This window comes from Trachinotus anak, unplaced genomic scaffold, assembly GCF_046630095.1.
Source record: "Trachinotus anak isolate AG129_WGS33_773 ecotype Australia unplaced genomic scaffold, CSIRO_AGI_Tana_v1 ptg000051l, whole genome shotgun sequence".
Lineage (NCBI taxonomy): Eukaryota > Metazoa > Chordata > Actinopteri > Carangiformes > Carangidae > Trachinotus > Trachinotus anak.
The window spans coordinates 263623-289000 of record NW_027273902.1 but is presented as its reverse complement, the minus strand read 5'-3'; the positions used below and the strand labels follow the sequence as shown (position 1 = coordinate 289000).

The 25378-nt window shown below is 44.3% G+C and overlaps 1 protein-coding gene across 12 annotated transcripts in view; it reads left to right on the top strand.

Annotated features, from left to right (window-relative positions):
• myt1b (myelin transcription factor 1b) overlaps nt 1-25246 on the top strand; it is a 107281-nt gene extending 82035 nt beyond the window's left edge. For 8 of the 12 annotated variants that reach the window (XM_071473383.1, XM_071473385.1, XM_071473380.1 and 5 more), the window contains 19 exons: nt 1088-1150; nt 2278-2621; nt 3599-4747; nt 6673-6807; nt 7897-7987; nt 8202-8321; nt 10595-10809; nt 11288-11475; nt 13518-13772; nt 14405-14559; nt 15283-15345; nt 15754-15822; nt 16274-16336; nt 16658-16738; nt 17362-17583; nt 18297-18388; nt 18483-18586; nt 19685-19828; nt 19956-25246. In XM_071473383.1, coding sequence (XP_071329484.1) covers nt 1088-1150; nt 2278-2621; nt 3599-4747; nt 6673-6807; nt 7897-7987; nt 8202-8321; nt 10595-10809; nt 11288-11475; nt 13518-13772; nt 14405-14559; nt 15283-15345; nt 15754-15822; nt 16274-16336; nt 16658-16738; nt 17362-17583; nt 18297-18388; nt 18483-18586; nt 19685-19828; nt 19956-20099 — 3697 coding nt within the window. In that variant the 3' untranslated portion in view covers nt 20100-25246. The remainder of the gene's footprint in view (nt 1-1087; nt 1151-2277; nt 2622-3598; nt 4748-6672; nt 6808-7896; nt 7988-8201; nt 8322-10594; nt 10810-11287; nt 11476-13517; nt 13773-14404; nt 14560-15282; nt 15346-15753; nt 15823-16273; nt 16337-16657; nt 16739-17361; nt 17584-18296; nt 18389-18482; nt 18587-19684; nt 19829-19955) is intronic. The other 4 variants (XM_071473384.1, XM_071473386.1, XM_071473387.1 and 1 more) reach the window with 4 other exon arrangements.
• The last annotated feature ends 132 nt before the right edge of the window (nt 25247-25378 follow it).

Sequence of the window (25378 nt, the reverse complement as noted above, 5' to 3'; positions counted from 1 at the left end):
GTGCAAACCCCTTTCATAAAGTTCTTTTATGTGTACCGCTGAGCGCCCCCCCCCTCCCGGCACTCGTAGACTCACTATCAGTGCTTCTTTAGATGATGTTGTATATTTTTATTTTTTATTTCTTACCATCAGCACTTCTCAGCTCGTGGTCAGTGCCTCCAACAGGCTGCTATTGATTTCTCGCAGCCCTTTGCTATTTCCTGCTCCAAACACATACAGTAGATTTAATGAAAGAGGTGAATGATCGAAGGATACAGCACGAGCAGAGAGGATGGTGAGGGGTGAATCTTTAGTTTTTCTCTTTCACTCCCATCCTCTTCCTCCCCCAGCTCTCAGGGCCTCACCGGTCATGAACCCATTGTCCTCTCTCTAAATAATTTTTTTCATCCGCTATCATTTGTCGCACTTCACCTTTAAGCATTGATCTGTGCTCCAAAAGAAAAAACCTTTTGGTTTCTGGATTAAGAAAAAAAAGCGGCAGGAAGGCCAGAGAACTTCTCATTTAAAATGCAAATGCAGCCTTTTTTAATAAGCGAAATTAATAATTAGGATAATTGGAGTAATAAAGGGCAATTGCTGCAGGAAAGTTAATGAGAATTGAAATGAGCCGTCCTGAGGGGTCATAGCAACCTGGATCAGAGGGGAGAGAGAGGAAAAAGAGAGAGACAGGGGGCGAGTGAGACCTGATGATGATGATGGTGATGATGATGACTGGTGAGGAGAGCGGAGAAGGGGAAATTACAGCAGGTCTGTGCTGATCCTTATCGCTCATAGTAACAGGATATAGGCCAGGGTTGATGAACGACACACAATATTATGTTCTCTCCGGCTTGATGCCACCTGCATTCATGCGTTATGTGTTTCTGCTGGAAGGATGTGTTGGGGGGGGGGGGGGGGGGGGTTGCATATCTTTGTGCGTGTGCATTTTGTGTGACGTGTGCTCAGTTTGCATGTCTTTGCTTTGCTTTGTTTTGTTGTTTATCTTAATTTGCTGCTTTTTTATTGCCTGTGGTTTCATTGCCGCTGCATAGGGACTAAAATGCACCGTGTCTTAAACATATCTCTAACCTCCATCCATCTCATCCAGCTGCCCCACCCCTGGATGCAATGGCTCTGGCCATATCAGTGGGAGATACTCACGACACAGAAGGTAGGGCAGATTAAAAACCCACCCTCTGTCTGTCCTTCTTCTCTGTCTGTCTGTCCTCCTCATCCTCTCTGCCTCTCTGGAAAACACCACGTTTCACTTCAGTCTTTTAAAGATTGATCTGTATACATTTATTTATTTTAGTGCTGAGAGAAGAGAGGAGAATATCAATAAAATAAGCACAACTTTGTCTGACAAAAAAAAAATCAGCTTTCCTCTTCTTCTTCTTTTTCTTTGACCCAGAAAACTCTCAAGTTCATCTCATTCTTTCCAGCAATTCTTTCATTTTTGAATCAGATGAACAGGACATAAGGTTTATAATAATTTATTGCTTAAGATGAACCTTTGCCACTGGTTTTGTCCTCTGTCATTATGTAAATTGCAGATGTACATAATGTGAACAGGTTTCAAGGACATGCACTGACCCTACAGGCCTAAATCACACTAACAAGTACCTTCGTTGTGTAGGTTTGAAAGCCGGTGTTTTTGAGATGACTCTCGACTCCCTCAGCCTCTGAATCTGAACCTAAGAAATAAAGTTTTCAGCGGACAGCAGTGAAATGTGATTTCTCCAGGTTTTATTCCAGCTTCATTTTCCCTCCCTCCATTCCTCGTCTGTGTCTCTCGCCCTCAGAGACCCTGCGGGACTCGGGGCAGCTCACTGGTTTGTGACTCTGCTTTATTGAGGGGCAGATATTAGCTATCTGTTTACATGTGTATTCGTTCAGCAGGCAATTTCAGATGCACTTTGTTTATAGATCGTCCCTCAATCTCTCTCAGCATCTCCCAGGTGAGAGTAAGAGGGAGTTTATTGGATTTCACCCTCCACTGCCTCGCCCGCCCGCCTCTCCATACAAGTTGTTCATTAAACGTTCCAGTCAATTGGCTGAGATTGGTAGTGATGTCTGGGGGAGCGAGCATGGCGCCCCCCTCAGGCCACGTGTTGCTGAAAGAGCCGCTCCATCCTTGTTCATGTGGAAACACAAACACACCCTCGGTCACACTGCTGAGCCTCACTCACCGACGTGATGAGGTTTGATTGGACATGTCTGTGGTTTCTGCTCACGGCCCTGCTCGTGTTCATCCGTCCGCTCTCTCCGTTCTCACTTCCTTCTCTTTTCCTCCATCAGCGTCCTGGGTTGTCCCATAGCCAGAAAGCGCCGTCTAGAGGAGGCCGAGGCCGAGCAGGAGCAAGAGCAGGAAACAGAGCGGCCCGCCTCCAAGAGGAAGTCCCACCCCCTGAAACTGGCCCTGGACGAGGGCTTCAGCGCAGAAAGCGATGCCAGCAGCGAGGCTGAGGGCGAGTTAGAAAAGGATGGAGAGAAAGCAGGAGAGACCAAGGAGGAGGAGCAGGAGGAGGACAGGGAGGAAATGACGCAGGAGGGACAGACAAATGGACAGGAAGTGGAGACACAGAAGGAGGAGAAGACGGAAGAGGAGGACACATATCAGAAGGAGGAGGCAGCTGATGAAGGTGATGAACACTATATGTCAATAATTGATCAGTCATTGAAGTTTATTTATAAAGATGCCCAAACTTTGGTGTTAGTCACTGAACAACATGAAAATCTTTAGGTTTTGTGTTGTTAATCACACAAAACAAGACTTTTGAAGATCTGTCGTCTTCAGCTCTGGGAAATAATGAGTGGATCATTTTAAATAATTAATCAGTTGATTAAAAAAAAGATTTTAAAGGGTAGTGATGCAGTGATTCAGTATCACAACCTGTGGTCGCCTCTGACCCTTTAATCAGAGACAATAATACTCATTATTTGAATTAATGTTTAGGATTGAGATTTAATCTTGAAGTGACAGTTGTGGTCATGTGAGGTGTGGTTGTGTGAGGTGGTCATGTACAGTCAGTGTGTTACTGCAGTAGATTCAGATCAGTTCAGAGAAGCAGACTCACTAACAGAGTGATGCTGTGTTCAGGGTCAGCAGGAAAAACCTGTTTTAGACTCTTTTAAAAGAAACAGTCTAATATCTGTTTAAATGTTCACTACATTAGAACATTTTCAGAGCTTCATCTTCTCGTCAAAACACAGAGAAGTTTCTTTTGCATACTGTACGTGAGACTCTTGTTGAAACAAGCGCCGCCTCAGATTCTTTATCCAGGGAGAGGAAATCCCTCAACCTCAGCATACACACATTACACAGCTTGTATTTATGACCATGCAGTAACATTACCAAGGGTTTGCACTGAAGCCCACAGAGTCAGGAGGTGAGCGGCCACGCCTCCTGATGACCACGAGCACTTCCTGCATCTACAAGCTGCTTTTCCTGTGGCCCCGTCACAGCAGGTGTCTTCCTGTCGTTGTGAGTTCACTGTGAGTGAGTCGGCAGGTTGGGAGCCGTTGATGATAAAGACATTGCCGACAACAGCTTTAGCTCACTGCATGACTCACTCTTGTCTGTGTCACCGCTCTGACCTCTCCATCTTCGTCTCCACAGAGGAGGAGTGTGTGATCATCGAGCCCGAGCTCACAGCAGCGCCACCTGTACCCGAGGAGCGTCAGTCACCTCCTCAGAGCGCCAGGGAGGCGGGCGACTCTCTCTTCCACCTGGGCCGAATTTCCAACAACAATGATCCGACTGTGGCCATTCAGCAGCCTGTTGCTATGGAGACTGAGGAGCATGTCAGTGTGGCAGCCAAATGGGGTGAAGAAGTAAAGGACAAGCAGGAGGGGGACGTGAAGGAGGGGGGAGAGGATGAGGAGGAGGCGGCACACAGAGTTCAAGTATTGGAGGAGTCATCTGTTCTGCAGAAGGAGGCGGCTGAAGAGGGAGCAGAGTTGGAGGAGGAGGTGGAGGACGAACAAGGGGAGCAGGAGAACCACCAGTACCTGACCACAAATGTCCACCGTGAACAAATCAAAGATGAAGAGGAGGAGGAAGAGGAGGAGGAGATGTCAGTGCCAGCGCAGCAGAGGCAGGACTCTTCAGCAGTACTCGAGGAGGATGAGGATGGAGATGAAGAGGACCACAGGGACCATATTCTGCCCAGTTCTGATGTGCCAACTGCCATCCGCACCATCACCAGCACCGCAGCAGCTCAGGGAACACACATCAAGGCTGAAGACCCCCGGGCCGGGGCTCTGGAGGACTACAGCTCACACAGGGACAGTCCCCTGGACAAATGTGACTCTCATAGACCTAGTCCACTTCAAAACTACAAGGCCAGCCCTCCTTTAAGCTACAGCTCGCACAGGGCCAGTCCACTGGAGGACTACTTCCCCAACCCCAGAGCCGAGAACTATAAAATCCACAAAGCCTCGTCCTCGGCCTCTCCCGAAATCATTGAGGTGCGATCAGACAGGTCAGAGGAAAAAGACTTTGACGATGTGGACGGGGACGACGAGCGTGACGACGAAGACAGCCTGTCACAGCGCTCCACGGTGACAGACGAGTCGGAGATGTTCGACATGACCCGAGGGAACCTGGGCCTGCTGGAGCAAGCCATCGCCCTGAAGGCGGAGCAGGTGAAGCCAGCCGGGCCCAGAGAGCTGCTCCGTGCCCCAGATATCCACCACCAGCGATACTTCACCATGGATGACAGGCCCAAGCACCTGGACGTCCTCCGCAAGAGCTACTTCAGCAAAGGTAGGACGGAGAGGGGAGGGCAGAGTGAACACGTGTGCTCTGATGGGAAGGTTTCCTGAGGTGGACAACATTTAGTCTACTTTATTTTTTAAAGCCACGAGTTGTCACCTTGGTCCTGAATTCAAGGATGCTCCAACATCCCAGACTTGATATTCACCTGCTGATTGTAGTTTTTCACACGTTGTGGAAAAATTAGAAGACGAAACACAACAGCAACAAAAGATAAAGTATATTTTTTAAGTATATTTACCAACTAACTATTCCTTTAATTAAACTATTAAAGGAATAGTTAGTTGGTAAATATACTTATTTACCTTTTTGCCAAGAATTATATGAGAGGATTCATGTCTGTGTACTAAATATATAGCTATAAGACCATTAGCTTAGCTCGACATAAAGACAGGAACCAGAGGGAAGTAGTTAGCCTGCGTCTGTCCAAAGATATTCAGTCTCTTTTAATTTTCTTAAGATATATTATGTGTTAATTTCTTAGCTGTAAAAATGCTACAAGGCAGATTTTTTTTTATTTTTTATTTTTTTACAGTGGAGTAAGTCAAGCTAGCTGTTCCCCTGCCTCCAGCCTTTATGCTAAGTTAAGCTAATTCTTCTGGCTCTAGCTTCATATTTAGCATAAAGGCAGGAGAAGTTTGATCTTATGAACAAACTTTTGGCAAGAAAGTAAAAAAAAAAGTTTAATTATTTATTCAGAAAGTTTGAATGTCAAAGTGAATTCACCAGCACAGACTGTTCAAAGCCACATCTTCTCAATTTTGCATTAGCATGTAATGAAGATGTAGCACGAGTAAAGATAAAGGTCCAGAACGTCCTGAACATGCAAAACCTCGTGGGGCTGTAGATCTGGTCCCTGATAGGTGGACGTGTGAACAAGCCAGCGTCACGGAGCTGCGTGTGGATCCTCCCTGCTCCATTGTGAGGGGATGAAGTGGTTCCAGCTGAATAGACGTCCATGAAGAGCAGAGAGGAAGTGCTTGAAGAGAGCGAGGAGGGAACACAAGAGAGATGACAACACATTAGAGGAAGATGAGAGAGAAAGGAAGAGTGCAGGTTGTTCCACAGTCGGTGCTGGAGTGTTTGTTTACGTGCTGTATGTGTTTGGGCCTTGTGTTTCACAGCTGGCACGCTGCCCACTTGTCATGCTCCTCACAGTATAGCAGTAGTGTGATTACATGCCTGGTAGTGCTGCCCTCTCCTTGGCCTCCACTCCCTCCTGTGGTGACGTTCCTGTTCTGCTCAACACTAATTAGGAGATGCATGTCTCGTTAACATTCAATTTGAAGGCCAATAGAGCATCACACCATCCTCTTGCTGTGTATCCCACTCTCCAGTGCCACTGATACTGGCTGGCCTACCTCCAGTAGCAGTAGGGAGCAGTAGGTACCTTTAATTATGTGTAAATTATAGTGGTGCAGTTTCCTCCTGATGTATTTGCAGGTGTTGTTTTGTCCGAGGTCTGAATGAGATCTTGAAGTGTAGCGCAGGGTGGAAACGATGAGACCGCGCAGGATAAGTAGGTCGATTTTGTCTGGGTGAACTTTGAAAAAGCCGTAAGATTTCATGCGCTCGATAGTATTTCCTCCCTGAAAGCATTTACAGAAACACACAAATCACATTTAGACTGATGCATAAAACACCTAGTGCATTTACAGAGATACATAAGACATGAGGAGCAGATACAGATGGTGTTGCCTTTGTACAGATGTCTGAAATATGTCTAGATTTCATGCTTAGCCAAGCAGACTGTCTGATGGCATTAACCACTTGCTTTTGTCCTCCTTATCCATCCCACATTCCCCTCTCCTCCTCCCCCCTCCTTCTCTCTGACTCTCATCACTTTGTTTCTCCTCTCCTCTCCTCTCCTCTCCTCATCCCTTTCTCCTTCTGCCTACCTATCCTCCTTCACACAGAGAGCAGCAGGCCAGAGAAGAGGGAGATCAAGTGTCCAACTCCAGGGTGTGATGGGACAGGTCATGTGACCGGCCTTTACCCCCACCACCGCAGCCTGTCAGGCTGTCCGCACAAGGACAGGATCCCCCCAGAGAGTGAGTTTTTTTTTTCAGCTGCTTAGAAGATGAAAATAATCACTGAGAGAAGAAGAATGACAACAGAGGGCAGCCTGACATTGACACAAACCCACCACCTCCTTACTGCAGAGTCAGACTGTAATTCAGCTTTAATCATGATTTCATGAGGTTTGGGAGAGTTGGAGGTCTGATCCAGGCTTGTACTGAATCAAGGTCTTCTTCAGATGCTCAGACGTCCCTGTACGAGCCGTACTCTGTGGGCGCCGACCTACTCTAGAGAGGAAACATTCAAACGTGTAGAAGTCCACAAAGTTCAGAAATGGATGAATTATGTTCTTCCTGCTTAGCCCCATATCTCCATGTGATTGTAAAGATGCTTCCTACACATGTATCAGAGGCCATCTTTCTGTAGCCATGACGACAGGTCCAATAAATGGAGTCCACCTCCCTGCTATCCTCTCATTAAGATTCACTTCATAGTCCTGCTGGTATTTATACTTAGCCACTTTATAAAAACTATTAGGAGCAGCAGATGAGGTCAGAAATGATTGTACTCTTTCTTTCTGCTGACGGCAGAGTGGACTCATTTCACAGGAGCAGGGGATGGTCTTTATATTTGTTCTCATTTATTTAAATTTAAATTTACTGCAAACAAAAAAAAATGAATAGAAACATCTCCCAAACATCCGAGTGTCTGTCTCCCTCTGCTCTGTGGACATTTACCCTAAGGGATGTTTACCAGTGCGTTGTCTGACACAGCTGTGTTGAGGAACCAGGCTCCGTCTGCAGCCGCTGAGCTGCAGCCTGTGTCCGCTTCACTCACTGTGGCAGTAATAACCGTTCATTTAGCAGCTCTTCGGTCCAAAATAGAAAGGAGCTGAAATATTTGACATTTTTTTTATGTTGCCGTAGTCAAGAGGAGGCTGGTCCAAAATATTTATAATGCTGGGGAGGATCGAACTTTTTGATACAAGGAAATATAAGATTTAACCTCTACCCACCCCAGTAGTTTTCATACAGTCACTTCCATGTGTTGAATTGTTGAAATTAGTGGGTTTTCTCTGACTGGTAAGTTGTGTGTGTGTGTGTTCTTTGTCTCCCTCTCAGTTCTGGCCATGCATGAGAATGTGCTGAAGTGTCCGACCCCTGGCTGCACCGGTCAGGGCCACGTTAACAGCAACCGTAACACACACCGCAGGTACTCGTGCATCACACTACAGTATCTGTGTAGGTCTGTGTTTGTGTTTGAGTGTGTGTATTTCTGCAGATGAGGGTGTGTATTCCCATACTGTATTTGCAGGCTCATACATTCATGTATGTAGGACAGCGAGCTTGTCAGTGGACATCGGTGTGATACAGATTTACGTGGTCAGCAACATGCTCTACTTTAATATTCACCTCTCCTACTCTAGTCTTTCTGGATGCCCCATCGCCGCTGCAGAGAAGCTGTCCAAGGGTCACGATAAGCAGCAGCATCTCTCTCAGCCAGGCGCTGAGCACCTGAAAGGAAGTCCCAACGACAGAGTGTTGAGGTGAGTGATCAACAGTGTCCAGTCAGACATTTCAGCCCTAAACGAACCCTAATTCATTACATTAGAGAAGTATGGAGCTTCAATTCTGACAACATCAATACAGGTTTATCAGAAGAGTCAAACATGTAACTAAACAATACTGCTCATTAGATCATTAAAATACATATACTTGATCTACTTTTAGATAATTTATATTTAAGATATTGGAATAAACTCACCTCATCAGGTTTGTTGCTGCAGTAACAGCTGAGCATGTCTCTTCATCAGGACCCACAGCGGAAATAAGTGTAGGACTTTATTGATTGATGATTGGTATGATTTAATGCCTCTTTTCTCAGGATGTCAATAAGCTAAAACAAGCTTGTGATTTGTTAGTGTTATTTTTCCAGCTGTGGATTTTACAGTGACGTACAGCTGTGTCCTGTATATGTGGATGATTAACATCACTCATGCTGGTGTAGTTAAATGTTAAGTTAACTGCCGGTTTCAGGTAAACCTGCTGATCACATGTTGACACTCAGAACCACGGACAGTTCACTGATCTCAGACCAGTTCACCTCAGTGTGCAAAGGCTTTCGCTGAGCATCGTCCCCTTGAATTGTGTATTTTTTTGTGTATCTCGACATCATTACAAATGAGGGAAACCTCAATGATTTTTGCGGCTTAAATAGATAAATTGAAATAAATTAAAAAATGAATTTAATGAATCAAATAATCAAAAAAATAAAACAAAAGTTTTTCTACCAACTGATTGGAGGTTATAGGAAAATTATAAACATCACTTTTAATTATGTAAGTCATAGTATTAATAAATGATGTGTTCAGTTTTGTTTTTGGCTCATGCTTTTTGTAAGTTGCGAGACTCCATAGATAAAATGGTGAATGACATGAACTAAAGACACAGGTGAGCCTTTCACCTACAGAAAAGCTTTCTCCTCCAATCACAGCCCCACACAGCTGAGTCCCTCTCAAGGTCAGCTACCTCAGCACAGAGCCACACAGACACCACAGAGACGACCCTGACCTCGGTTACTGTGGCCCTCGCGAGGCGCAATATAACGCCAAAGTCTTGAAGCATCCAGTCTGGCGGTCTTATCATTACTGTCACCTCAAACACAGAGATCTCTTTATCTCATTCATCTCCCCACCAGGCCAGGCACCGTGATCACAGCCGAAAGAATGATAATTAACACAAACCAGACGCTGGTATTATTCTACGTTTGTGCTCCTCGTCATTGGTATTTTAATTAGTAATGCAGCTGATAAGCTAATTATGCAAGTTGTAGGGGCAATGCGGTGGATAGAAAAATAATTGCTTTCCTTGAGGAAAACCTCGTCAGTGGTCAGACAAAGCATCGAGACTTAAAACATAATAAGACCTGCTTTGTTTTTGCCACTCACATTGTTATTAAAATGAACCTGGTTGTGTTGTTGTGTGGGAGAGAAGAATTCCTCATGCCGTCCGTGTTCTAATGGAATCCATGCTGAATTAATAAAAAGGGAAAAAATCCCCTGTGATCAGTGGTGGAAAGTTTTTCCCCGTCATAAAAATCCTCCTGTTCAGCGCCTGTGTTGTGAACACGTATCATTAGTGAGGCGTTGTGTGAAGGCCGCCCCTCAGCAGAGCGGCTACAGGCCGGGGCATGTAGCTTATTAATGAGCGTGTGGTCGGAGACTCGACCGCTACAGGAGGAAAAAAGGGCCTTGGCCAAAGGAGGTGGAGGGCTCTGAGATAAGGACTGGGAGGGGGGGGTGATTGAGGAAGGTGACTCCCCACCCCAAGCCTGCCTCCCTCCCTATCTCTTTTACCACTCCCCTTCCTGTCTTCCCTGTCCGCCTCTTCTCTCCCTCCTCCCCCACCCTTCTGCCTCTCCCTGGTCTATCAGTAGATTTACGCCAACAGGTCTGACAAAAGCCCAGGCTTTCCAGGAAAACGAGAGGGCTTAAAGCTCATAAATTCCATGCTGTACATCATGCAAATGTGCCCTCTGCTGATAAGAGAGCTTTTAATCCTGCTGCACTCCTGCTAAGTACACCGTTGCCCCTATCTTTACTCTTTCTGTGTCACTCTACCTCCCTCTCTCATTCTCTTATTCTCCTTTTCTCCTCTGTTTTCTGTTTTGATTGTTTGACTCTTTGTTGCATCAGTCCTTTTATTTCCCATCTCTTCTTGTCTATTCTATTTTATTCTTTTCTGTTCTACTCTCTGCCTTATTTTCTGTAGTCTGTAATCCCAGCCCCGCCCTGACGCCCTCTCCCTCTCCTCCTCGCAGGCCCATGTGCTTTGTGAAGCAGCTGGAGGTGCCTCAGTACGGCAGCTACAGGCCCAACATGGCGCCTGCCACGCCTCGCGCCAACCTGGCCAAGGAGCTGGAGAAGTACTCCAAGGTGTCCTTTGATTATGCGAGTTTCGACGCCCAAGTGTTTGGGAGGCGCATGCTTGCTCCAAAGATGCCCACCAGCGAAACCTCACCCAAAGCCTTCAAAAGTAAGAGAGGAGCACCTTCAGTTGTATACCAGGAATATGTCTCACATTGTCAATACAGGGAGGACAGCGGGGGGGGGGGGGGGGGGAGTCAGATACGACCTGTTAATTACTGACCTTTAGAGGTGCTGGTTTTTGTTAACTTGTTGTTTTCCCTGTTTCCAGCATTTATGCTCAGCTAAATTCACTGGTTGCTGCTGTAGCTTCTTGTTTCCCATAGAGCTGTGAGCGAGGTGTCATCTTTCCTCTCATCCAACTCTCAGCCAGCACTTCGCCCCAAAATGTCAAACTGTTCCTTCATAGTCCTGCTGAACGAATATTATTTTTCTGTGTCTCTAAGCCTTTACTTTTTAGTCTTTTCCTTTTTACTTTTAGTATTAATTCTCAAAATTACTACGGTTGAACCTCCAGCAATCACTTCCATCAGAAAATATCTTCATACCTTTGTTTTCATACCCACTGTCCTTTCTGTCCTCTGCAGCTAAGCCCTCGTTCCCCAAGTCATCGTCACCCAGCCTCAGTCTCCACGGTTACGGAAAGAGCTCCACCTTGGCCTACGATTACTCCCATGATGCCGAGGCTGCTCACATGGCTGCCACTGCCATCCTCAACCTGTCCACACGTTGCTGGGAGAAACCTGAGAACCTCAGCACCAAACCCCAAAACAAGGTAGACACACCACACTTACTCATATATATATATATATATTTATGTTTTAATATTAATTAGCTTTATGGAGGATTGTCATTAAAGACGAGCAGAGCAGGAAACAAATCCATCGTGACGGATCAGAAACCAACTTGCAGATGAAATGAATCAGTCCTGTATATCTGCAGTTTGGATGGTAAAGTGTTGCTCTGCTCTGCTCAGAGAAAGAGATTATTAGCTGATTGTAGTGCAGATTGAAACATTGCAGGCCACAGCTGGTGAGATGAGAGGGGAGAGCAGTGGGTGTGCCTCTCCTCCTTTCTCCTCTCTTCTCCTCTCCTCTCTTGTCTTTGCTCTTTTTTCTCTCTCCCCATCAACTCTGCATGAATATATCATCAGGAGGCATTGGCTTACAGCAACAGGATGGTGTTGAGATGCAGTTGCATCACCTCTCCCATCCTCTTTCATCCTTTCATCCCTCCATCCCACACACTTTTCATGTTGTTATTGAATTTGGCTAGCTGCCAGTTCCCTGGATTACTTTTCCACCAGGTAGCCCTTTTTCATTATCTGCTGGACGGATCTCTCACTCTCTTTCTCCGCCCCCACCGCTCTTTCTTTCATTTTCTTTTCACATCTTTTTATTTTCTTTTATCTTCCGCTCTTCCTCCCCATGCGAGTGTCACTGTGTCTCTCTGTTTCTCTGTCTTTACCTCTCTATCTCCCACTCACTCCCTCTTTCCCCTCTCTGTGCACAGGAGGTGTAATTGGAGCACCACTTTCCCCCATATTGTGATTTTTAAAAGCCTTTTTGCCTCACAGAGGAGAGAAAGTGACTGCTTCATCATTTTTCGATTTCCTGACATGGTTTTAGGGAGATAAAAAGTGAAGATTAATGTCTCTGGCAGCACAGCAGAGCAAGGTGTTGTTCAGCGAGGCACCGATCCAAGAGCAGGCCTTAGCAGCACAGATTTACAGCGCAGAGTGACTGGGGACTGATCTGGAATCAGAATCAGAGCCAGTTGAAATCCAATATTGAAACATTGGAACACTGAGCTCATCAACCAGGGACGTTTCTGGGAACTGTTCCCGTCTTCTCTCCTCCTCTTCTAACCCTTTGATTTTCCTGGCCCTTGACCAGCCCGTACGAGTGCCGCTTTAAATGAAGGCTGAAAACATGGCTCATCTCACCCTGCGTTCTGTTCATCTGCCAGCACGATCACAGAGCACGGAGACGTGAACCGTGGCGCTGGTGCTGCTGGCAAAGTTTTACCACAGTACATTAGATATCTTTACTAACATGCTTAAGTGGTGAAGGTGGTGCTGAACTCGAAGATGTAGCGCTCTGGAAAAGAGCCTCACACTGCTGTCAGACTGTGGAAATGCAGCTCAGTACAAGCTGGAGGGCAGGGGAAGGTGGGCAGGTCGCATGAAACTTCAATTTCATCTGAATCTAAATCATCATGAGTGCAGCTGTGGGTCATATGAAGGTAGAGGTGTAGGTATGTTAATGCACTGAATCTGTTCAAGAGGGTGATTAAATTAATCACACTCATCATCATCTTCAGTGATGATGAACAGTGTGTATGAGACTGAAGTGCACCAGAGGAAACTGCTGCTTTAGTCATTTATGTATCAGATGTTTCTGTATTGATTCAATTTTACATTTCACATGCAGAATGCTAACACGTTTAGCCAGCTAGCTCCTGTTTGCTAAATCAGCAACAATAGTCTAGTGGTTGGAGCTTATGGATAAAAATTAAAAAAAAAATTCAAAAATGTCAAAAGGGCTACACATCCTACCTACCTAGCCAGCAGCTAGCTCATTAATTCAGAGTGGAGAAACTAGCTAGCAGTTATTTAGCCTGCCAAGAGACGGGTCAGGATGAAACAAAAAATAATTTTGAAACATTTCATAATGTGTTGATAAATCAGAATTTATGAAATTATTTCATAGTTTTATTTTTTACTTTATGCGCTGATATGATTATTTATTTCATTTTTATTAATTTAACATTGAGCAGTGATGATGCAGTGATGGACACCCTGTGTTTTCTCTGCAGGAAATGGACATTGAGGTGGATGAGAACGGGACCCTGGACCTGAGCATGAAGAAGCCCTTTAAACGAGAGGGCAGTCTGTCCGCCACCAGTCCCGGGGTTCGCTCCCCAGACCCTTCCTCCTCCTCTTCCTCTCTGCATCATGGTGGAAGTAGCGGGATGACATCACCGAACCTGCCCGCCTACAAGCAGGAGGACCTGGAGGGACCTCTGGATTACACCAAACCCAACCGCCAAAGGGAGGAGGAAATGGACGAGGTCAGTACAATGACCCTGAGCCAAAGTAGAAGCTCCACACTCGGTGTCTCCTGTGAGATTAGCCACAGAGGAAGTATTGCAACATAAATAACAACAGACAAAATTCCCCCTGAGCTTTTTGAATAAAAAACTCTTAATTGTTTACATCACTTTGTCTGTGTCTAATACCCTTTCCTTATTTCCTGTCCCCTTTTCCTCTTTCTATTATTCATTTATTTCACTGAAATGTGAGAGTTACTGTACAGTTAAAACATTGCACTGTGTAACAGAGGTGGTGTGTCAGGTGCATTGCACCATCCTGGCTTTGGCATATGCTAATTTTTTACTCCTTTGAACTTTTTCAAAAGAAATATAAAGGGCCTTGAATGTAAATTTTTTATGAGGACATTCTGCATTTGGAAACATCACTTGTCTACAACAGAAGAAAAGGGGATCAGATCAGAGACTTTTGTGCACATTGTGGTTTTATAAAGTTTCATTGCTTGTAAACAAATTTGCAAACTGTTGCGAGAAAACCGTCATTCAAAGAAAGTAAATACGACCCAGACAACAACACAATTTAAATAAGAGATACACCACAGTGGATGCACCAGTGCATTAATGCTTTGGACACATCTTTCTGCATTTTTCAGATGGAGCACACCGGCCAATCATACGTCTCGTCTGACCCAGAGGACTGTGACATGATGCAGGACTGCCTGGAGGACAGGAAGTACCCAGGAGAGGTCACAACCCCAAGCTTCAAGGTCAAGTTCCAGCCCAAGGACAGCAAGAAAGAGCTGCTCGCGTAAGTAACAAGACCCACAAGACTTTAGAGTTGACCAACAGGTTTCTGAAGCTCAGTGAAGCTGCTCCGACCCTAACCCCCTGCTAATCCACAAATGGTCAAAGAGGTGGGGTGTGAGACTTAGGCTCATGCCAGTTTGTGGCAAACATTTGCTCACCCACCTGACACACAAAGAGGCCACGCCCTCAATTCTCCATCATTTTAGTCCATAAAATGTAAACAGGTGAGTTGTATAAATTCAGCCGTACAGGTGTCATGAAGGAGGAAATGATCTCTAGAGACCAGAACAGTTTCTGTACCAGGCTGTAAACATGTTTCTTTCTGCTGTAAAGTTGGACATTAACATGGGAGTCTCTGGGGACTGACGCACTGCTGGAGCCAGACTCTAGTGGTCTTTAGAGGAACTGCAGCTCTCAGCTCTTCACTGCTGATGCTTCATGTTTCAGACCTGGAGGTTGATGATTGGTCAATACGAGCCACACCAGCGGCTCTGTTGTGCTTTGAGCTAAATGCTAACACCAGCATGCTAACATGCTTGCAATGACATTGCTTACATGTTTATCAGGTATAAATTTTACCATGTTCACAATCTGCTAGCATGCTAACATTAGCTAATTAGCAGTGGAACAAAGCAGAGGCTGATGGGTATTTAAACACTTCATACCTCTGTCCTTTCTAACTCTGCCTCTCTCTCTTTTCTCCTGTGTCTCTCACCCTCTGCAGGTGCCCCACACCTGGCTGTGATGGCAGTGGCCACATCACTGGAAACTACGCGTCCCATCGCAGGTATGCACCACTGCAGACTTATTTGGGTGACACGCTGTGCCGGCGCTCTCTCTACAAACTCTAATATGAAGCGTTAGCTCTGCTGAGACTCCTGAGTCCGCCTGCGTCCCACCACGACTAATTCAAATATTTTATTTGATCCTGACATGCCAGAGGCAATAACGTAGCGTGAGCCTGGGAAGCAAAGACGGTCATTGACTTTGATATGCATCAGTAATTTACTTCTTGCCGTCTGTCCTCTTCTTCCTAAATGACCTTGGTATGCCTTGCATTCTTGATTTCCCTTCACTCATGTCTTTTTTCCTCTCTCCTTTCAATCTGCTCACACTGGCTTTCCTTGCCCCCTATTTCATCCTTCTCTCCCTCCCTCCGTCCTCTGCTCCTCTCCTCTCTCTCTCTTTCTCTCAGTCTGTCTGGGTGTCCTCTCGCTGATAAGAGCCTTCGGTCCCTCATGGCGGCCCACACCCCTGAACTCAAGTATGTCTGCTCTACACCTTCACTGCCTTTTCACTGCTACTGACATGTCCAACGCCACAATGCTTCATTCTGCTGACGTTGACTTCTCTATTGTTGCTTGCTGCTGCCTCTGCTGCTGCCGCTGCATCTGTCATGGTGTGTTTTTCTGCAGCCGGCTTGGACTGTGCTCGCTCTCACTTCAGTCAGTTCATGTGATGTGAAATGGAAGTGTAATTCCGTAGTGTACATCCAGCTCTTGACTAGTAACTATCGCGTGTTAAAACGAGACCGAGCCTGGAAAGACTGAATTTAAAACAAACTTGCAGGAGAGTGAATAAAAAAGGAGCAGAATAAACAAACAGACCATTTCTCTCATCTGCATAACATCATGTTCACCAGACGCTCCACCGTGAAACATCTCACTATATTCTCTGTTGACCTCCTATTAAATGTTAAATGTTCTCTTTCCCAGATGCCCCACTCCAGGATGTGACGGCTCAGGTCACATCACAGGAAACTACGCCTCCCACAGAAGGTAACAAACAACACCACACTTGCACACACACGAAAAGCACACACACACGCGCACACACACACACACACATGGACACACGTGCACACAGTCAGTCAGAGAGGCCTAGTGACAGTTCATGGTAGATTTAGACAGGGACTCACACATTTCCACACACATTTCAATGATCCTATTTTTGGCCATATTAGGCGTTTTTGAGTTGATTTGGTTTGTAATTTGGTAAAATTATTCTTCCTTTATAATGTTCTCTCCCTTTATCAAGCAATCACTTCACCAGACCGTTTTTCAGCCCTATGTTATCAACTCCATACTTTCTGTTTTCAGTCTCTCTGGGTGCCCGCGTGCCAAGAAAAGTGGAATTAAAACTCCTACCAAGGACAACCAGGAGGACTCCGAGCTTTTAAAGTTCGTACCGCTCAGAAAGCCATAATGTCTGCTTTTAGCGAGACTGACGGTAAAAAGTAAAATGCAATTTAAAAAAAAAAAAGGAAAAGAGAGAGAGAAGAAAGTCACTGTGAATCTTATGCACAGGTAGTGACCTGCCCCCGTAACTGAATCAAACAATCAGGCCCTGACTGATGAGAAAATACACTTACTGCAGATACTGACTCTGAATGTAGTTCATGGTAGAGTATCGTAGAGGACATTATCAATACATAAGAGATACAGTACATGGGCTTCATATTGCATTTGCACACAAAACAGTTAACTGTTGATAACAGCATGTGCTAAACCTTAACAGCACTTGCATTAGTAATATTTTTCATTGCATAAATAATATGTCAAACCCAAATGTAAGAAAATGAATTTGGCCCAGTAGAGAAAGTGTATAACTTCATTCTTTATTAGAAAATTCTCAACTTTCTCTACAGTTGATATTTCTGGATTCTCCTCCATTAACCCTTGTGCCTTCTTGCTCTCTTTATTTCTTTCCTTGCTGCCTGGCTTCAACACTTCCTCCCCCCTCTCCTGCTGCACTCTCCTCTCGTCTTTTTCCTTGTTTCCCTACTTTCCTCTGCTCCCTGCAGATGCCCGGTGCCGGGCTGCGACAGCCTGGGCCACATCAGCGGGAAGTACGCCACACACCGCAGCGCCTACGGGTGTCCACTGGCGGCCCGCAGACAGAAGGAGGGTCTCCTGAACGGCACACCCTTCAACTGGAAGGCCTTCAAGACAGAGGGGCCGACCTGTCCCACGCCAGGCTGCGACGGCTCCGGACACGCTAACGGAAGCTTCCTCACACACCGCAGGTACGCTGCATCCAGGACTAACTAAAAGAGCAGGTTAGGGGTTCCTGGTTCTCTAAAGGAGAAGATAAGAATGTAGATTCAGACTGGGTTTGACCAGGAAACAACTTTAAGGAACCTTCATGTCCATGTTTCTGTATCAAACATGTTCATTTAAAGAAATAATTCAATATTCTGGGATACTCACCGTCCTGCCAACAGATGAAAATATCATATGTGTATGAGATAGTATGGAGCTAGAAGCAGTTAGCTTAGCTTAGCTTAGCTCAAGGAAACAAGTGTAAAAAATTAGCTGATGTGTGATGTCAAGACTCCAGGAAGTCAGTAGTCGCAGCGTGTAGCTCCCTCTAAAACCTTGTTGGTAAGTGTTGGTATTTTTGCTGCTTCCTGTCAGTATGCTAGGCTAAGCTAACTGTCTTGTGGCTGTATTCACAGTTAGTGTGAATAACGCTGTGTCTGCACAGAGAGCATTTATTTGTGCTACACGCCCACAAATGTGACCCAAAAACTTCTTTTACACCCTGAGTCTATATTCTCCTACGTTGGGTTCTGTACTGTCCCTGAACGCCTCGTATGTAGACACACATGAAGCACCAGAGCTACTGTGTTCAGATATAATAAAGCTCAGGCTACAGTGTTTTCTCTTTGACTGTATGTTGTTATTCAGAATAGTGCAGTGACCCCCCCCCCCCCCCATGTGTCACTTGTGTCTCCAGCCTCTCAGGATGCCCCAGAGCCTTGTACGCCAAGAAGAAGGCCAAGTTCCCCACAGAGGACTACCTGAGCACCAAGTTCAGAGCCAGTGATGGTAAGAAGAAAAAAATATTTTGATCTATGTGACTGAGATTCTTGCACAGAATCTTCTGTTATTTTCTGTTCTAATGTTACGGCTTCTCCTCCAGTTTTGGACAATGACGAGGACATCAAGCAGCTCAACAAAGAGATCAACGACCTCAATGAATCCAACAACGAAATGGAGGCTGACATGGTCAACCTGCAGACCCAGGTGTGTGTTTCTGTTTTAACCTGCATCATGTGGAGGATCAGGACAGTTTCACCAAAGTTAGAGTAGTTGTCGTATGTGAGACTTAAAGTACGAGGTTCAGTCACTTGAGCCTGTTGAGGAATATTTGATGTTTCACAGGTTGTAATGGAATTGTTCTGTCTGGTTATGAAGCTTCATTTAAAAAGAAACAACAAAGAAAAAAATGTCACAATTTTCTGGTTTGAAATGAAAAGAACTTAAAAGCAACAAAACTCAGTTCAGTTCGCTGCTTCAGTCTAACTTGGTCTGGTGTGACCAGTAGCTCATGGTGGCTAAAGTTATGTCCTATCGTTTTAACTTGTGTCCAGAGTGGTCAGCAAAAAATTAGGTAGGCTTGCTTTAAATGACGAGGCAGGTGAGGTTTTATATTTTTTTACTGTTAAGAAATCCAAAGAAAAGAGAAGAATCCGCTGGTTCCTACTTGAGAACCTTTAGAGAACACAAACAAACATATCATTTTATTCTCAGAAAAGGCTCCGGGAACAGCAGGATACTAGTTTTAGCAAAAGGAGTAATGCATTTGTTGGGGACTATTTTAAGCTGCAGATGAATACACGAGTTCTCCAGTGAGTATTTCCAGCAACAGTGTTTGTGGAATTGAGGCTCCGTCCACACTTATATGTTTTAATCTTAAAACTAAAACAATCTGCGAAAACATGACCACTGACCTGCACTGAGCATGTGCGAGCTGGTGTAAACAGGAAGTAGATTGTCTGCTCTCAGTTGGTTAGTTCCAGTAAATCCTCAGAAGGAGGAACAACAAAGACAGTTGTAGAGAAGAAGAGATGAGTTTAAAACTGAAACGTTGAAAAAGAGATGAGTCTGAAACTAAGATGTAGCCGTGTGGACGGAGCCTGAGGAACATGTCGTCTGGTTCACTGTACTTGTTTGTAGGATACATTCATCTTTGGTTCTGGTCTTTTCATAGAAGTTGTTGACAAAAAATACAGAATATCATCAGACTTACTCTTGAAATTTCTCCAAATATTAATTTCCAGTTACAGATAAAAGCCTAAAAGTCAGAGGTTTTGGTAGAAAGCCTGTTGCTGTGTGTTGCAGATCTCCTCCATGGAGAAGAACCTGAAGAACATCGAACATGAGAACAAGATGATCGAGGAGCAGAATGAGGCTCTCTTCATGGAGCTGTCCGGTCTGAGCCGCGCCCTGATCCGCAGCCTGGCGAACATACGCCTGCCACACATGGTGAGCTGTCGTCCACACACACACACACACAGGGCTGGACCCACAATGTATTTGTTTCTGAGGTGACTCTCGTGTGTAGGCGTGTTTCCCTCTTCTCAGCTGAGATTGGTTGTCGTTTGCACCACAGCAGGAGCCAATCACGGAGCAGAACTTCGACAGCTACGTGAGCACCCTGACCGACATGTACACCAACAAGGACTGTTTCCAGAGCCCCGAGAACAAGGCTCTGCTGGAGAGCATCAACAAAGCTGTGAAGGGCATCAAAGTCTGAGGCTCCACGTGTGCGCGTACACACACACACAAACACACACACACACACACACACACACACACACGGACAAAACGCAAAACTGTCCTGAAGCGCAGGAGTGTGACGGAGGAAGATGGAAAGATGAACAAGAGATGTTGAAATACTCTACAATATATCGAAATAAGATTCAAAAACAAAAAGGGAATTCAGGTTATTTAAATAAACGGCAACTTAAAAAATCAACCCAGGGAGCACTCTGAGAAGAAAAGTGACGCGGACCAAAATCCACACCATGCTGCTGCTGGGACGGGGAGGAGGAGCTGGAGCCTTCAGCCAGGATGGATGGAGAAGAAGAGTAATGTGACCAGAAACTGTATCTAGGGTTTATATGCTGTGTGTTTACCTGTTGTCTCTGTGTCCTTCACTGATTTTTGGAGGTTTCACTGTTGCGTGTTCAGTTTTCACACGTGACTTAAACGGCGGTGGAACGCGGGATCGCTCACAGGAGCTCAGCGACACGAAGAGGAGGACGTGAAGACTCCCGTCCCGTAGCGTTCACTGTGGCGAGTGTGTGTGCGTCCGCCACCTCCAAGGAGCTCTCTTGATTCATAACCCCCCCCCCCCCCCCCCCCCCCCCCCCACATACACACACACACACACAAACACACAGACACACCCCAGCAATATGAAGCATGCACCGAACTGAATTTGTGTTTGCTTTGACAAAGACGTCAACAACGCAATGTTGACTTGGTTTGGCGGGAAAAGAACATTCTTGAAGGTCATGAGACAGATCCAGGAACAGTGGCGGATATCATGTTTAAAAAGCAGCAGAAAAACATTTTTTTTCTTTTTTTTTGTAAACTGAAATGATGATAGTTCTAGTGTGCACACATTCAGATTCAGTTAGTCATATCAATAGTATTTATCAACATAGTAATTGCACTTCATTTTAATTAATAGGTTTGTGGTACAATAATTATTGTTATATATGAATTATTTAAACTTGTGAACATTTAAATTGTAACTTATTGCCATTTATGTTATTGAGGTTTATTTATTTGAAGCAATCTATTTATTAACTTGGTTTTGTAACACAAAAAATGCATCTTTACTGATTATCATGGTCGAAGCGATTTGCAGATGTCTTACGTCAATATTTTAAGAATCTATATAGATGAGTGACAAGGCATATTTTGTTTTGAGTACTTTTTAAAAACCTTTTTAAGTGCAGATGTTTTATAACTGACAAAAAGTTTTTGATAATTTTACAAAAGCAAAAGTTATTTTTTTGGGTTGTTCTTGTTTTTTCTCCATTTTTTTTGTTTGTGTTCTTTCTGTTCTGCTACGTTCAGAAACTCACTGCTGAGAAAAAAAAGAAAGTATGTATTTATTATTTATTTAAATGAAAGAAATTGACGGATATGGCTGTATATTTATTTTGTTATTTATGTGCGTGATGTGACGGTTGAGTCCGAGTAGTCTTAAAGATCCACTGCTAATATTTAAATAAAGAAGCAAAATCAATACAAATACTGTTTGATTACTTAGGCTTATACCTAGACATACCAGCAGCTGATTGTAAAGACAAAAAACACCCCAACAAAAGCAATCACTGTTCTGTTGCTGTCTGGTCTCTGTGTTTGCTTTTGTCAGGTGAAAGAAAACCAAGAAAAGTTAAAAAAAAAAAAAAACATGGTTCAGAAATGTTACCTCTCCCAAGCGCTTTGTAGCGGCCACCACTGGCTCACCCAAAACCTCTGTGATGTACCAGAGACGCTTAAGTGACGCTTTTTTCTTATTTATTATTTTCATCAGTACAATGGTACAGATATAGAGCTCTCTTCCAGCAGTGTTTTAGGCTGGATGTATGAGTCTAAAACACACACACACACACACAGAGCGACATATCCAACCCTAGAGGATACTTTAGGATCCTTTGTCAAACTTCTGTCAGATAAACATACACACCCTTGTAGCCTTACTCTAGATTTTAATTTTTTGATGCACAAAGTGCCACTGAGAAGAAAAAAAAAGAGAGAGAACTCACTTTCTTTCCTGATTCTTCGCATTTTCTGCAATGTAACAATGTCTGGTCCCGGGACGACCACGGCATCCGGAGAGTGGTGATTGTTTCAGATGCCTTTATTTCTCTGCCAAGATGGCCATAAGTACACTATATATACATTCTGTATAAATAGATTTTAAAGATGCTATATATATGAATATAAACATACATATATTTTTCCAGTGTAATTGTTGACTTGCTCTTCTTCTTCTCTCTTTACCTTATCGGAGGATCACTGGCTGTCTAGAAGAGATGTGAGGGGCGTTATCAATAGGAGGCAGTTACACCTTATTTAATATCACTAAGACCTGCTCAACTGTGGCTTTAAACATAACCATTCAGTCAAGCTGAAGGTAAAGTAGGCGTTGTTGATGAAACAGTACATTACTTTGGATGTGTTTTCTTAGGTTTCCTTTTTTTCCTTTTCCTATATTCGTCTGTCCTTGATCCAGAAATGTCAAAAACATCTACTGTATGTTGTGCTACTGAATCTGAGAAATGACAATGTCAATTTGAAACTTAGATGGTTGGCTCTTTGTTGCTAAGTGTCATGTGAGTTCATGTATATTAAAAAAAAAAAGATGACGATGCCTCTGAATAATGTTCTGCACATAGTGTTTGACGACATTGTGCAGTTATTGTATTGTTAATGGTGAGGCCTGCTCGCCATGAGCCCATTCTCTCTAATGTTGAAACAAGCAAGTAGGAGACTGTCGTGTAACCTGCCTTTGAGTGATCCGTTGCAGCTACTGTGGTGTACAGTCTGATACCTTGTGTAACGCTGATGTCAGAGGCATGTTGTAAATGTGTTTTTAGCCAATGTAGAATGAAACTCCTTTTGTGCACTTTCTAACTGTTGAAAATGCCAGCATTTGAGTCTTGACTTGGGAGAGAACCCCAGTAGATCACAGGCAATAGCAAGTATTCACCCCCCACTGGAGGGCGCATTACAAAGCATTGTCACACCTGTTTGTTGCTGTTCATATAGAGAAACAACCTGTGTGTTATGTCAGATAGACACATCTCTTTGATTCAGGGGGTTCACAAAGCTCGAAAAATGTATTAAAGAGGAAGAGGTTCTTTCTTTTTCCAAACAAAAACCAAAAGAGACTGACAGGACGCAGAGTTTGGTTCTCAGGTGACCGGGGAGAGCTGCTAAAGCAGAACAGAGCAATGCCATAGGTCAGCCAGTCAGCTGAGGCTAGAGGCGATAGTAGCGGCTGGATCAAGGCCACGTGTGAAGTGAGATGGGTGTGTGGGAGTGGGAAATTGATTTGCCAGGCTACACAACAACACCCCCCCCCCCCCCCCCCCCCCCCCCCGTTTCAGGGGGGATGTGTTTGTTGCATAAATATGTGTCTATCACTCAAAAGAATGTCAAAGCTTTTTATGACTTTTAACCCCCCCCACTCTCCCACCCCCCCATGTCCTGTGTAACCTTTCCTCAGGAAAGATAGTTTTGACGCATTTGGTTAACAAAGTAGCTCATCCCTCCTCTCTTGAAATGCACGAGGATCCTACCACAGAGTGTTAAGACTGAATATTCTCCTAACTTATTTGATATGGCATGACCCCTTTTAAACTGCTTGATGAAATTGTCTACTGAGGTATGTAAATGAATCACATGAATCACACTGAGGCCATGAAAGCATAGCGTTTTCAAAAAAATGTCAGCTGAGAAAGCAAATGCAGCCCACGGTTGGTTCTGTGCCCACGCACTGTATGTTTTCTTATTTACATAAAAGTACTGAGTGATGGAGTGAGGAGCTTTATTATTCTGAATAGCAAAGAAAAGAAAAAAAAGAAACAGGGCCCAGTTTCCCTGAAGCACCTGGAATGAAAATGAATTTAACATGATGACACTGTCAGGGAAACCAGTCCAGACCAAAATCCAGCTGTGCATTTATAGATGGGGGAGGGGGGTGGGGGGTGCGGGGTGGCACACCTTTGCATCCTGGTTTCATGTTAGGTTCAGACGTGAAGAGCAGAGTGGGCACATGTTGACTCATAGGAAACAAACGTCAAGTTGAGTGGCACTTTTCATCAAGCTGAACAAAACCAAAAGCCCCCCCCCTCAAAACCCCTCCCCTCCACCTCCTCCCTGCTGCAGTTACGAGCTGTGTGGTCTTATCATGTGTGCCTTTCTCACTCCACTCATTTCAAGATATGGTATGTTTACACTTGGCAAACCTGGTTCAAATACTGCTGAATCCCTTTGGTCTGGATCTAGATCTCTTAGCCAATACTTCTGGGGAATATGTGGAGGGGAGGGTATTATGTATGGGGGGGGGGGGGGGGGGGGGGGGTCTTTTACATGCAGGTAGAGGCCATTTTTTTGATAGAGACACAAAACAACAAGCTTTCGTTAGGCTAAAGAAACTGTGATCTCACTCTGTTGATTCAGGTGCCAAACTGCATGGACTGTTTCTGTGAAGGAATCTGAAGAACATCATCACCATCATCCCTAGATAATACATCAGTGTGCAGGGCATTATTTTGAAACAAGTGGAAGTCTCTGTACATATTTGTATTAAGAAGAAACAGTGTTATTGTTGTTGTATTGAAGACAAGGTAAAATGGTTTAAAAAAGAAAAAAAAAAAGAATAGTTTGCGACAAAGAAAAAAAAATCCACAGCCAAGGCTTGTCCTGCTAGCACATTTTTACAGAGATGAGCTATTTTTACTGGTGATTTTCTAGGCATTGATATTGATATCCTTTTAAGAAAGTACAAAACTTCCAAAATTACAAGCACTTCCACAAGGATAGATTGTAAGGTAATTTTTGTTACTTTTGTAGATGTGGATGTTCCTTTGCTACTGCACCATTTTGTAAAGTGGGACGGGCCTTGGCTGTGTGTCCTCGGGTCTCACGTTTTGTTTTTTTTTAATTTGTTGTTTTTTTACATTATTTTTGTTTGGAAAGTAAAACACTGTAGATGGGCTGAATTTGTGACTGTGTGTTTGTGTACTTGTGTACATGTTCCCCTGTTCCTGTGTCAGTGTTATAAACCAGAGAAGTGATGTCAGTTATTGTGGGGGTATGAACCATTTTAAATGTTCTCTATGAAAAACACAAATAAAGAATCATAGACAAGAATGACTCTGTTGTATCTGTCTCTCTCTCTCTCTCTCTGTGTGTACTAGGGGTTGCATTATGTCATAGAGGGTCCTCACAAGTTTAGACAGACAGACGTGTGTGTAAGAGGGAGAAATGAATGAACGAGTGAATTGC